At 37.4% G+C, this 12,638-nt stretch overlaps 1 protein-coding gene and 5 non-coding genes across 7 annotated transcripts; all 6 read left to right on the forward strand.

Annotated features, from left to right (window-relative positions):
- Window positions 1-7,239: 7,239 nt before the first annotated feature.
- Window positions 7,240-11,720, forward strand: LOC122653226 (60S ribosomal protein L37a-1-like). Of its 2 annotated transcripts, none has more exons than XM_043847178.1 (5): window positions 7,240-7,347; window positions 8,313-8,352; window positions 8,455-8,543; window positions 11,198-11,280; window positions 11,383-11,720. In XM_043847178.1, the coding sequence occupies exons 1-5, from the start codon at window positions 7,345-7,347 to the stop codon at window positions 11,444-11,446; spliced, it is 279 nt and encodes a 92-aa protein (XP_043703113.1). In that variant the 5' UTR covers window positions 7,240-7,344; the 3' UTR covers window positions 11,447-11,720. The 2 variants fall into 2 exon arrangements, with proteins under 2 accessions (XP_043703113.1, XP_043703114.1); XM_043847179.1 differs by having other exon boundaries at window positions 7,241-7,343; window positions 8,312-8,352.
- LOC122653332 lies at window positions 8,868-8,956 on the forward strand. The gene has a single exon (XR_006331765.1). It is a non-coding gene; the product is annotated as a small nucleolar RNA snoR27 (small nucleolar RNA).
- LOC122653327 lies at window positions 9,506-9,594 on the forward strand. The gene has a single exon (XR_006331760.1). It is a non-coding gene; the product is annotated as a small nucleolar RNA snoR26 (small nucleolar RNA).
- Window positions 9,634-9,722, forward strand: LOC122653330. The gene has a single exon (XR_006331763.1). It is a non-coding gene; the product is annotated as a small nucleolar RNA snoR27 (small nucleolar RNA).
- Window positions 10,274-10,362, forward strand: LOC122653328. The gene has a single exon (XR_006331761.1). It is a non-coding gene; the product is annotated as a small nucleolar RNA snoR26 (small nucleolar RNA).
- Window positions 10,402-10,490, forward strand: LOC122653329. The gene has a single exon (XR_006331762.1). It is a non-coding gene; the product is annotated as a small nucleolar RNA snoR27 (small nucleolar RNA).
- Window positions 11,721-12,638: the final 918 nt, after the last annotated feature.

Raw genomic sequence — 12,638 nt, forward strand, 5'->3', positions numbered from 1 at the left:
GGGGATAGAGAGCAAGATGTTTCTAAAGAAGCTGATACAGAAGTATGAGAGCTCTAAAACCCGAAGCTTCTGTAGGTCTCCAATGAGCGAAGTAGATGGAAGATTCAAAGCTGAAATTAGGTGAAGCAGATTGGACAACAAGTAACAAATGCTCAGTAGCTTAATGGATCCGATCAGCCACAAACCAATAGTTCTGTTGCTGCTGCAAGCAAGGATGAGGAGATCAAAAATGTATTTTTTAAACCATTACATTCTTGACTTCTAGTGTCAAATTCATAAAGCTTGTAATGGAATTCCAGCTGTATTCTTGAAAAGAAATGTATTATTACTGATCAATAATGCAAGTTTATGTTTGTTTTTTTTCTCCTTAGTTCTGTTCAGACTGCTTGTCTACTGTTGTTGCTTGTAAGCTACTTGGGCCTCTTACACTTATATTCTTCCCCTTTGATCATTAGATCAGAAATTTATTTTCGGTGGCAGTGTTTTGTCTCTTTCTTCCTCAATCTGTGCGTTCCTTGTAAATTTTGTGCGTTGCTGTGAGAGATAGAGAGAGAATAGCCATTTCTTTGTGTAGGTGGGGTTGGACTGAGTCAATAGCCAGAGGCGTTAGAAATGGCATTGTCAGCAGTAGCAGCGTCTTGTGGTAAGATTGGGAACAGAGCAGGGAGAACCAGGTGGAGAGTGTACCGGAGACGGAGAAGAAGGGGACAGAGAGAGGGGAAATTATAAAAACATCCCCACTTCAGAAAAAGAGTGTAAATAAAGTTAAGGGTAATAACGGAAATAAAATACGGTTACAATGAAAAGTTGTAACCGAGGTGAGGTGGTTACAAACAAACAGACCCTTTGTAATTTGGGGTTTTACCCTTAAGGGTATTACGGATTTACGGTAGGTTCACCCTCTGATAAGGGTAATTTTATCATTATAAAAGAATTAACAGTAACTTAACTGTACAGACCTAACAGAGTGGATTAAGTTGAAATAAAATAAAAAAGAAAGAATGTCTTTGATATTTTGCCAAAGCTTGGGGTATTCATGACATATTGTATACTTACAGGGGTATCCGTAAAATTTTCCCTAATTATAATATCCATACATATTATGCAATCTGATAAAATAAAATTTAAGAAAATAAAGGAGAAGATCCTTTAAGCTAGTGTTTTGGGTGACAGGGTGAAGCTCAACATTAGAGCAATTGAGTCAATAAGACTCAGACTAGACACGTAATCAGCACATTCTTATTTTAGAAATAAAAGTTTATCTTTATCTAAATATTTCAGATTAATGATTGGTTCAGGTTATTTAGTTGATCATGGCTTATTTAAGTTGAATTTAGACCCAACATTTTCTCACTCACTCTTCATACCTTTACATGTGAATGACAATTTTGGAATAAAACAAAATTGGTTAAATGAAAATTTTACATTGTGGCGTATAAGATAATCACATGTATCCAAAAAAGAAGACAATAAATGAAACGATTGGTTAAAGAAAAAATAGAGATATAAATTTTGCATATTGAATAAATCTATTTATGATTGAAACAAGCTTCACGTCAATAGTTTCTTAAATTTAGAGAGGTAGTAAACTCGATCATGTGGTTTTGTTGAAAACATCATTCACCAGTATATCTACTTGAAGACTAGTAGGAGTTCATATATTTTCTTGATATTGTATGTTGATAACATATTAATGGCCATTAAAAAGTATTGGTATTCTTTAAGAAATTGAGAAATTCTTCACAATGCACTTCGAAATGAAAGATATGGGTAGTTACATAAAAATAAAAAATAAAAGAAGATATGGGTGAATATTTTTTTATTCTTTGGAGATAAATTAAAAAAGTTTCAATCTCCTAAAAATGAGTTTTGTTATTGTTATGGGGAGTTTAGTCTATGCTCAAATCCGTATTCATCCGGATATGTCTTTTACTGTTGGTGTTATACCTGCACTCGAGAGTCTATTTATTTATTATTTATCCTCGTGGTATGTAGACTATGCTGCCTTGTTTGCCGGTGAGCTTTTCACCATGATGATCAAAGGATAAGTTACTAAACCTATTTTATCACTTGTTTCCTTCCTCTCAAAGTCCTTGAGGTGCAGGCCTAAACCCGGACCTTTTTTATACTTTATCTGCCCTTTCTTGTTGCATAGTATGCAGGGTCCTGCATGGACCCGACCCTGCATCTGATGCTGCTGTTGTGGCGGTTTTGAGCGAGAACTTATGTGGGGCTCACATGCCCTTTGTTGAGGATGCTGTCGATGCCCTGTCATGGTTGACTACTACCCTAGACTCCCTTTTATTTTGGTGAGCTCTTGAGTGGGCCCTTGGGCCCAAGTCATGCTTGAAATAGGTTAATGTACTTTAGACATTAAAAGACCTTAGCCAAACTAGGCTCAAGCTTTATTCTAAAATGAAGCCCATTGGGCCCAAGTTGTGTTTATAATGGAGTTTAATTGAGTTTAGATGGATAATGTGTTTGTGGTTCATTAAGCGACTCTACCCAAACAACCCCTAAGTGAACATTTAAGCCACCCTACCCAAACAGGCCCTAGATTTATAACTAAGAGACCCTAGTCAAACATGCTTTAGTAATGCATTTTCTATAAATAGGATATCTAGGGCAATCCTTTAGCCATTCTCTATTTCTTTTCTAGCTAACCTAAATCGTAAGAGAGAGAAGAGTTTTGAAGCAAGGAGGAGAAGGAGGAGATGAAGAAGGGATCGATTGCTTGTGCTTGGGTCTATTTGGTGCAGCCTTTGTGTACCTCAAATAGGTAGGCCAAGTGCTCTTTCCTCGTTTCTCCCTTCTTTTTTCTCTTTTTCTGTTGAGCTTAGATGGCTCTCCTTGATTAAGTTTTGAGTTGAGGGTTCCTCTAGGAACCAAATGGTTTAGCCTAAGCTATGTTTTTGGGACTCCATTAATGTGGTAAAGTCCTATAAGGACCTCTATTTTGACCTCCTGTTAAATCTATTTGATTCTAGAGTTTCAACCACCAAAAGAAACCCCAAATCTGGATTTTGAGCAATTGATCATTTAAATCCCTCAATCCTTTGATGGTGGGTACTTCTAATACCTTAATAGACCATAGGACACCCCCTCCCTAGTCCCTTGGAACTTAAAGAATCACATGGGACAAATATGGGCTGTTAAGGACCTTAAAATCGCATCTGGGTTGCATCGGATGCAAGGTCGGAGGCATGCGATGTTGAATCCGATGAGGCCTGAGCCTATAGGAAAGGTCGGATGCATGCGATGTTGAATCTGATGTTAAATCCAATAAGGCCTGAGCCTGCTAGGAAGGTCGGATGCAAGGTCGGAGGCATGTGATGTTGAATCCGATGTTAAATTCGATGAGGCCTGAGCCTGCAGGGAAGGTTGGATGCTAGGTCGAAGGTATGCGATGTTGAATCCGATGTTAAATCCGCTGAGGCCTGAGCCTGCAGGGAAGGTCGGATGCATGCAATGTTGAATCCGATATTAAATCCGATGAGGCCTGAGCCTGCAGGGAAGGTCGGATGCAAACTCAGAGTCCTGCGATGTTGCTTCCGATGCTGTTCTGAAGCCTATAACTTAGGTAATTTGCTGGGGCTTCTCTATGAGACCCTCCCTACACTCTTACTTCCTTGGGCATCAACACACGTGCAAGGGAGTGAATTTGAACAGGAATCGTCGCGCTTATACAAATTCTATTACAAGTAATCAGTGAGTGGGTTTTGGGTGATTGCTTGGATTGTTTATACTAAGTGTATATTTATTATACCACTTGTATCATCATTGAATATGTTGCACAATTACATTACTTATCTTGATTGTGGATTTATATGATGACGTTATGAAAGGTATTTCATATAAACATATGTATATTGTGCTACTTGCATCATCATTGAACATGCTGCATAATTGCATTATTCACTTTGATTATGGAATGATATGTCGATGTTGAGAATTATGTTTCATTTTTGTATTGAGTGACGGTGCCGGAAAATGTCGGCACCGGGACCCCAGAAATGTATGTAAACTTACATTGCATGCCATGATGATCTGTATGCATCGTGTTGTGCTGGTACCCGTGTGTTGGATAAAATGGGACGTTGATACACTCGGAATACCTTTCAACACGAGAGGAAGCATGTAGTATAACTGGGTTAGGACTTCGTTCCCTATGCTACGACCCTTACTAATAGGGATTTAGGTGTTGGGTAACTAGAGCTCCTGATGCCTGTGGAGAGTTAGAAAGGCCAGACTAGGGGTAGTAATGGTTATCAAAGTTTACCTTTGGGTGGTGATGCTTACGACCGGTGTGGGCCCCATGGTAATAATTGAGGTTGCATTATGGTGAACATAGAATGATCCACAATGTCTTCCCGAGTTATTGCAATAGCATATACCCATTGACTTACCATTGTGTGTTAGGTGGTAAATGAATTAATAATGGCATGCATCATAAACTATTTGTGATTGTGTGATTGTGCATCCCCTTTTTACTCTCACTAGCTTAGTGGAGCTAACCCCCATGTACACAATTCTTTTTAGATTGTGATGCAAATGATTTTGGTATGGTGGAGCCATAAGTCGTGACTGAAGATCATGGTGATGGTTGCCCCTTGATGATTGTGCATACGGGCCGTACTGTTACTTGGGATTCGATACCATTTTGTTATTTTGAGAGCCTTGTGTTTTGTATAAACTTTTATTTATTACCTTCTGGTAGCTACTTGATGGTCATAGGAATTTCGTAACAATGCTACTTATTATCTCTAGCTAGTGAACATCTTGTAATTATTTAATTTTCGTTTTCGCAAATTCTGACCTATCTTGGAATGTAATATTCTTTTGTCTTCCGTACTCTGATATTATTATATTTTAATATTAATTTATGACTATGGATTGAGACACTATATCTGTGATCCTGGTAGCTTATTGGGATAACGTGCGTCGTCCTAATCACACCTTTATCGTATTTTATCCCTTATCGGGATAGGGGTGTGACAGTTGATATGCTTGGCAGATACTTGAATTTGAACATTGGAAAGTTGCCAAGAAGATTTTAAGGTGTTTTTTTTTTTAAATTTTTAAACAGGGTATCAAAGATCTTATGCTCATTGACCACTTTGAGGTGATTGGATTTTTTTATGAAGACTTTGTGGTTTGCTATGATGTCACGTCTTAGGTTATGCTGATAATTAAGGAACTTCATTTCAGGACTTCATGTGGCAGATAGCATCTCAAGACAACTGAAGATTTATTCCTACTATTCCATCCGAAAGTAACCTCTAGATCTTATATCAGGTAGAATTCTCCAAGACATGTAATACACTAATCACCAGTCAGTTATAAAAAATTAAATAAAATTAAATTGTGCATCTTATTGTAACCAAAATGGTTAATTAAGAAGTACGATTGTCATCTTCTTTTAATTACCATTTGTCTTATTAACTAAAGTTTTTAAGTTGGAGATTGATAAAAAAATATTAAATATAATTTGATAGTTATTTACTATTATGTCATTCTTGTGATTTGTCATTGTTTTGTATATTTTCCAAGGGATAAAGAGCGCTAACCGGTCGTGCAATGTGGCGAGTGCCCAGATGTATACAGTCGTGTGCAAATTGACCGACATACCCCTAGTCCTTTCCCCTAGGAATACACCGGTCATTTTGCACGCAACTATATTTAAGCGCAAATACACGCCGTGTTGCTCGACCAATTAGTGTTCCTTTTCACATTTATCAAATATATATGTGAAAAGATTGAGTTCCCCTTCACCCACAGGCCATAGTGTAGAGAGAACTTCATAATCCATGAGATTTGATTATTCGATTATTGGATTGAGAAAATGTATTTCAAAACTTCCTAGAGAACTAGAACTAGGTTAATTTATACCTTTGGTTATCACTTTCCCCTCCATTTGCAAGTTTCCCTTGGCTGCCTAAGGAGTACAAAAGAGGTGTTGGGAGGGGAGAGCAGTGAGAATATGTAGCCGATTATGGTTTGAACTAAGAGAGCTGAACGGCTTATAAATGGTAATACGGTCCGTTTTGGTTCGATGTAGAGTAAAATAGACCAAAAAAAAAAAAAACCATTATCAAATCGTTTATTAATGATTTTAGTTTTTTCAAAAACTAGGGGGTGATCTATAATTTGCCCTTTTTTTTTTCTTTCCTGTTTTTATAATCACCTGTTACTTCATTTGGAACACTAGGAACAAAATAGTTAACGGGTTGGCTAAACCTAATCCTATGTTGGCTCTAAAGAATATTGAATGTTGGATTTGTGATTTAAACATTCATCCCCCACCCAGATTCCCACTTGTCATGTAACTAATTTACTTCATATGGAGGTAACTACTTCTGATTACTATAATCATCCTCCTGTTTTGATCTGCGCTAGAATATCTAACTCGTGTCTAAACATTTTTGATTGGACATGTTGCATTTTGTTAAAAAGGAAATTCATCTTGGTCGTTGCAGAATTTTTAACTACTAATTATTATTATTTTTTTAACCAAAGATATCTAGTATAACCAAAGGTCTTGAACATACTTCAAAGTTAGGATTCAGGGTGGAAGAAATTTGATGTACCAACAAGGCGATTTGCCGATTCTAGGCTTTCTTCCTGCTCCAACTTGAACAACATGGTTGTGTCCTCTCATCCTCCTTTTTTGAAGATCATTGACTTGTCTGATGAAATTTCTTTTAATGTTTTGAATGATCTCTCTATCATTTCTATGGCCACAAGGGTAGCTCAGTATGCCTTACCGGAAGGGCAAAAATTTTGTTTACCATAGGAACAATATAGATATTTCTATCCTTTATTAATTTAATTTTCTTTTGATCTAAACAAAGAAAGAGTTGGGGGGGGGGGGGGAATAATAATGACCCTGGATTTGTGGGAGAAGAAATACCTTCTCTAATGATCGGTGCCTAATTTCTCTTCCTATTTTGGTCTGAATCGATCCAATTGACAAAAAAGCGACTGGTTCAACCTAAATCGAATCAAATTCATATCGGTTTTGGACAAATTGAACCAGACCTAAATCGATATAAAATCCGAATACAAAGCAATAAAAATAAAAAAGATAAGTCGACAAATTGGCTTACGGCTTGGTTTTGGTTTGGTCAATTACTAATACGAAACGGCCGAACCAACCAATTGACACCCCTGAAGAAACCCTAGGGGTTACCGGACAAGGGCGTTTTAGTCAATAAAATACGTTGAATCGCATTCTAGTATATATAAGGCGCTGGATAAGTGATTGCAAGTGTCTTACATTTCCCTGGAGGCGCTTCCTTGTGGAAGGAAAGGCGGAGGAGTTCGTGGACTTAAGGAGCAGCGATCATGGTTCGTTTTCTTTTCCTTCTCTGAATTGCTCTCTCTCTCTCTCTCTTACCATGCGTGGGTTCGGTTCCTCGTATTGAATCGTGTCTGAGATAACTCACTTACGTTTGTTTCTTATTTTTCCGTTTTAAGAATAGTCTTATGTGAACTTAAGATCTGCTTCTTGAGTTCTATGGGATATCGTTGAGGATCTCTACGAAGGTTTTTTTTTTTATGGTAATTGTTATGTGGATTCGCATGTGTGAAGAAATAGTTTGGAGTGTTAATATTGTGAGATGATCTTGTTCAAGTGTTGATTTGATTTTGACATCTTATTTGGTAACAGTATGAAACATTGTGGAATTTGAATCATTTGAAGAAAGCAGCACTGAGTTGAGTTGGCAAGTTTGAAGCTAGTTTCCCCGTCGATTAGAATATAGTTTCTCTGTGGTGCATTTCTTTTATTTTGGCACTTTGGCTGATTCTTAAAACCGAGTATTTATGGGGGTTGGTTAAAAAGGAAGCTTTTTGAACTCTAGACTCTAAATATTTGAATCCTCAACCATCAAACTTATTGTCACATTGGGTTGATTCTGACTCATCAGTGGGTCAATTCTCTTATTTTGATATTTCTGCACCAAAATACCAGGATAAGATCACCAAAAAATACTGATGATATAATAAGTTAGTTTGAAAGCTCCAAAAAGTCTAAATCCAAGGGTTTAGGCTTATCTCCTTTTTATGAGTCTCCAGGTTGATAAAAGCACCACTTTCCATTGACTGAGTGTTCAAACTTCATGGGGTGTTTAATTATGGTTATCAATGTATCCTCTTGTTTGTAACAGCTAGCACATTAGGGTTTTCTAGTTCTTGCTTTCCCCACCAGTTTTATGAAAGTGCAATGCAGCCTATAGAATCTGGATGAGTAGTTCTGAAGATTGTGTTTTGTAATGTTTATTGATCATTTGTTTATTCTCTGCTCTCCGTAGACGAAGAGAACTAAGAAGGCTGGAATTGTCGGCAAATATGGTAACATTCTTTCCAATCAGTTCTAATTGCTTTGTATTGCTTGATATTGTATGGTTGTCTGTCCACTTTGCAATTATAACATCTAGATTTCTCATGGCACAGGCACTAGGTATGGTGCTAGTTTGAGGAAGCAAATTAAGAAAATGGAAGTTAGCCAGCACAGCAAGTACTTCTGCGAGTTCTGTGGCAAGGTATTATTTTGTTGTCATGGTAGTCAATCACTGAGTTTGATTTTCCCAGACTGCATGGTACATATGTTTGTATCTATGCACGTATATATGAATATATGCATGCATCCACAAATGCATGTGTAGTGTGTGTGGGTGGGTGTGTTGGGGCCATTTTATACCAACGGGCAATATAGATTTCATGGGTTGATCCTCTTTATTTGTGAGTTGTCATCTTCAGATAATTTTGTGAAGGGAGAGCATCAATTTGTTTGTGAAGAAGCTTATGGGGATGGTTTCTGAGATGCTCTTATTTTTTTGTATTTTTTTTATTTATTTGGATATGTTTCTGGATCAATGATGTTGTCATAAACTGTGTTATTTATCTGCAATTTCATAAATGGATTGAAGATGACAGTAAGTTACTGAGATCCTGGAGCATTAATGCTTAGGTTTGGGAACAGACAACAGTCTTCTTTTTTATTTACAGAATTGGAAATAATATTTGTGCTTCCATTTATTTTTATTTTGGCTTTTTCGAAGTCTGTTATAGGGGTTTCACTTTGAGTGCGTCAGAGAGAGTCAGTAGTAAGGTGTAACTTGGGTCCGTCCAGCCTGAATCGTTCAATTTTCATCTTGATTTCGGCCCCCACCCCTTTTTTAATTGTAATCTCATTGATGTCTTCCACACCCCTAGTTCTGGTATGCAGCTAGGGGTTAAGTCTTATATTTTGTACGAGACAATGTTAATTGATGTATAAATTTTTCATTTTTCAAATCTTATCTATTTTCCTCCCCCCATGGCTTTTGATGTATCATATTTTTTGTGTGTATGTGGATTTGTCGGTGGGTTCACCAGGATAATTTTATACCAACTGGCAATGTAAGTTTCACAAGGATTGTTTGATCCTCTTTATTTGTGATTTTTCATCTTCGTACCTTTTGACATATGATTCTCTGACATCTTTAGATAATTTTGTAAAGGGAGAGCATCAATGATGTGTATCATTCTTTTGTTATCCTTGCACTTTGATTGTTAGTGAAGAAGCTTATGGGGATGGTTTCTGAGATGCTCTTATTGTTTGTAATTTTTTTTTTTAAATTTGGATATGTTTCTGGATCAATGATGTTGTCATAAACTGCGTTATCTATCTGCAATTTCATAAATGGATTGAAGATGACAGTAAGTTACTGAGATCCAGGAGCATTAATGCCTAGGTTTGGGAACAGACAACAGTCTTCTTTTTTATTTTTACAGAATTGGAAATAATATTTGTGCTTCTATTTATTTTTATTTTGGTTTTTTCGAAGTCTGTTATGAGGGTTTCACTTTGAGTGCGTCAGAGAGAGTCAGTAGTAAGGTGTTGTGTCTGTCCAACCCGAATCGTTCAATTTTCATCTTGATTTCAGCCCCCACCCCTTTTTTTAAAGTGTAATCTCATTTATGTCTTCCATACCCCTAGTTCTGGTATGCAGTTAGGGGCTAAGTCTTATATTTTGTACGAGACAATGTTAATTGATCTATAAATTTTTCATTTTTCATATCTTATCTATTTTCCTCCCCCCCCTGGCTTTTGATGTATCATATTTTTTGTGTGTATGTGGGTTTGTGGGTGGGTTCACCAGGATAATTTTATACCAACTGGCAATGTAGGTTTCACAAGGGTTGTTTGATCCGCTTTATTTGTGATTTTTTCATCTTCGTACCTTTTGACATATGATTCTCTGACATCTTTAGATAATTTTGTAAAGGGAGAGCATCAATGATGTGTAGCATTCTTTTGTTATCCTTGCACTTTGATTGGTAGTGAAGAAGCTTATGGGGATGGTTTCTGAGATGCTCTTATTTTTTGAAATATTTTTTTTTAAATTTGGATATGTTTCTGGATCAATGATGTTGTCATAAACTGCGTTATCTTTCTGCAATTTCATAAATGGATTGAAGATGACATTAAGTTACTGAGATCCAGGAGCATAAATGCTTAGGTTTGGGAACATGCCTCCTCTTTTTTACTTTTCAGTATTGGGAATAGTATCTGTGCTTTTATTTTTTTATTTTGGTTTTGTTGAAGTCTGTTTTGGGGGTGGGGGGGTTTCACTTTGAGTGCGTCTGAGAGAGTCACAAGTAGGGTCTAATTTGGGTCTGTTCAGTCCGACCTGCAAATTTAAGTGTAATCTTATCGATGTCTGCCACACCCCTAGTTCTGGTATGCAGCTAGGGGCTTAGTCTTGTATTTTATACGGGATAATGTTAGTTGATGTGTAATTTTTTTATGGGTGACAATTTCAGATATTGTCTATTAAGGGAAAAAAATCATCTCCAATTCCCTAAAAGTGCACTGCGGTGCAGTTTCGGGTTGAGAGCTCGACATCTGGCAGGCATGACATCCAACGGTGCCGAGCTCGAGAAGAAAGAAAAAAATAAACTGACTCAATCCACCTTGGACCGTTGGATGTCTCGCCTGCCAGGTGTTGTTCTCTGAACCCCAAACTGCATTGCACTCGGCGATCAAGGAATTGGAGAGGATTTTAATCCTTTATTTAGTTGTTTTGTTTCTTTTGTTTGGGGTCCCCCCCACTGTTTAGCCAATTTCAAACGTCTCTCTCCATACTTGGCCATAGATGGTCCTCCATTGTTGTTGTATTTACTTTTTTGAGTGTGTTCTGTGGCTGTCCAGTATGCTGTGAAGAGGAAAGCAGTTGGTATATGGGGATGCAAGGACTGCGGTAAGGTGAAGGCTGGTGGTGCTTATACCCTCAAGTGCGTGCATTTTGAATTTCATTGCTTTTCAGCATTTTTTGTCCAATTTTTTTTAGGGTGAAAGACTAATTAATGCACTTGTTATATTTTCCTTATTGCCAGTACGGCTAGTGCAGTGACGGTGAGGAGCACTATTCGCCGCTTGAGGGAGCAGACAGAGGGATAATTGAGCCGGCTTTGGTATAGTAGTATCGTTTTTGGTATTCTTTTCCTGTGCCAGAGGTGGCCAGGATTTTGTGTTTCTTAGTTCATTTTGTCCAAGTTGTAGCTGCGATGAAATATCTAATGGGATTGATGTTTAAAAGACTACTTCCACCATACTTAGATCTTATTAAATACCAATCGATTACCTCTTTAACTTCACCATGTGATGGTTCCAACACATTTGTGAAGGTGTTGGTTGCATGGATCAGCTCTGAATGTGTGTGTTAGCCAAGTTGTCAGTCATTTCAAAGAATGTTATGCAAACATGGCTTGGTACAATGTTGAACAGCATGTAGTTGTGTTGGGAAAGAAAACTTGGCAATGGCCTGGTTTTGCAATTTAATCTGCATTAAGTATCATTACAATGTAGTATTTAGTGGTGTATGACTGACCTTGGGTCTAGTTGCTTTCTTTTCTCTTTGGTAGCATGTGTAGAACACATTAAATGGATTGGTAGTAACAAGGGATCAGTGTCGGCAGTGTTGTGATAATGCTATGGGTAAGCGAGTGGTCAACCTGCCTGAATCCAGTTGTTTATGTTTCCTTTGTAGTGCCAGCATTTTGATAATGGATAGATCATTTTAAAAATCCTCTAGGGTCGAACTGATACGCCAAAGTTGGTGGTTGATGAGTTTAAAGCATGAATAAGTTCTATATTTTCTATTTAAAATTTTTTAGGTACATAATTCGAGAATTGAAAAACCTTCTAAATGTTCAGTCCTCATTCCAAGAACCCCTGCAGCCCAAATTCTTTAGGTAAACTCACAGCCCATAAACAAGTGCACACAATTTCACTCTCTTGGTTACATAATCCACAATCGCCTTCCCTCTTACCCCAACTAGCCACCACAGATTTCCATGGTATCCCTTCAAGCATGAATATGTTACATGCCATGGTTCGTGTTAGTGCTCTCTCAATATGCCTAAAATGGGTATGTTAATATGAAAACTGTAATGACATTGCCAATAGTGCCAAGGTTTATGAAGCTGGAAGTATTGGCTTCATAGCACAACTGCAAAGATAGAAGAATGGAGGAATGGCATCTTGCTTGTAGACTGAAAACTACATCCTTTATTTCAATTATAAGATAAAATGTGAATCGAATCTGATTTTTCCTCTGTATAAATCTATCAAAGAGTGATCTTAGAGAAAG

The sequence above is a fragment of the Telopea speciosissima genome, chromosome 2 (assembly GCF_018873765.1).
Source record: "Telopea speciosissima isolate NSW1024214 ecotype Mountain lineage chromosome 2, Tspe_v1, whole genome shotgun sequence".
NCBI lineage: Eukaryota > Viridiplantae > Streptophyta > Magnoliopsida > Proteales > Proteaceae > Telopea > Telopea speciosissima.

Bases quoted from the DNA above. Each gene is read 5' to 3' on its own strand.
- LOC122653226 (XM_043847178.1), top strand. The intron at 8,544-11,197 runs GTATTATTTTGT...GTGGCTGTCCAG, and splicing joins TCTGCGAGTTCTGTGGCAAG to TATGCTGTGAAGAGGAAAGC. The intron at 11,281-11,382 runs GTGCGTGCATTT...CCTTATTGCCAG, and splicing joins GGTGGTGCTTATACCCTCAA to TACGGCTAGTGCAGTGACGG.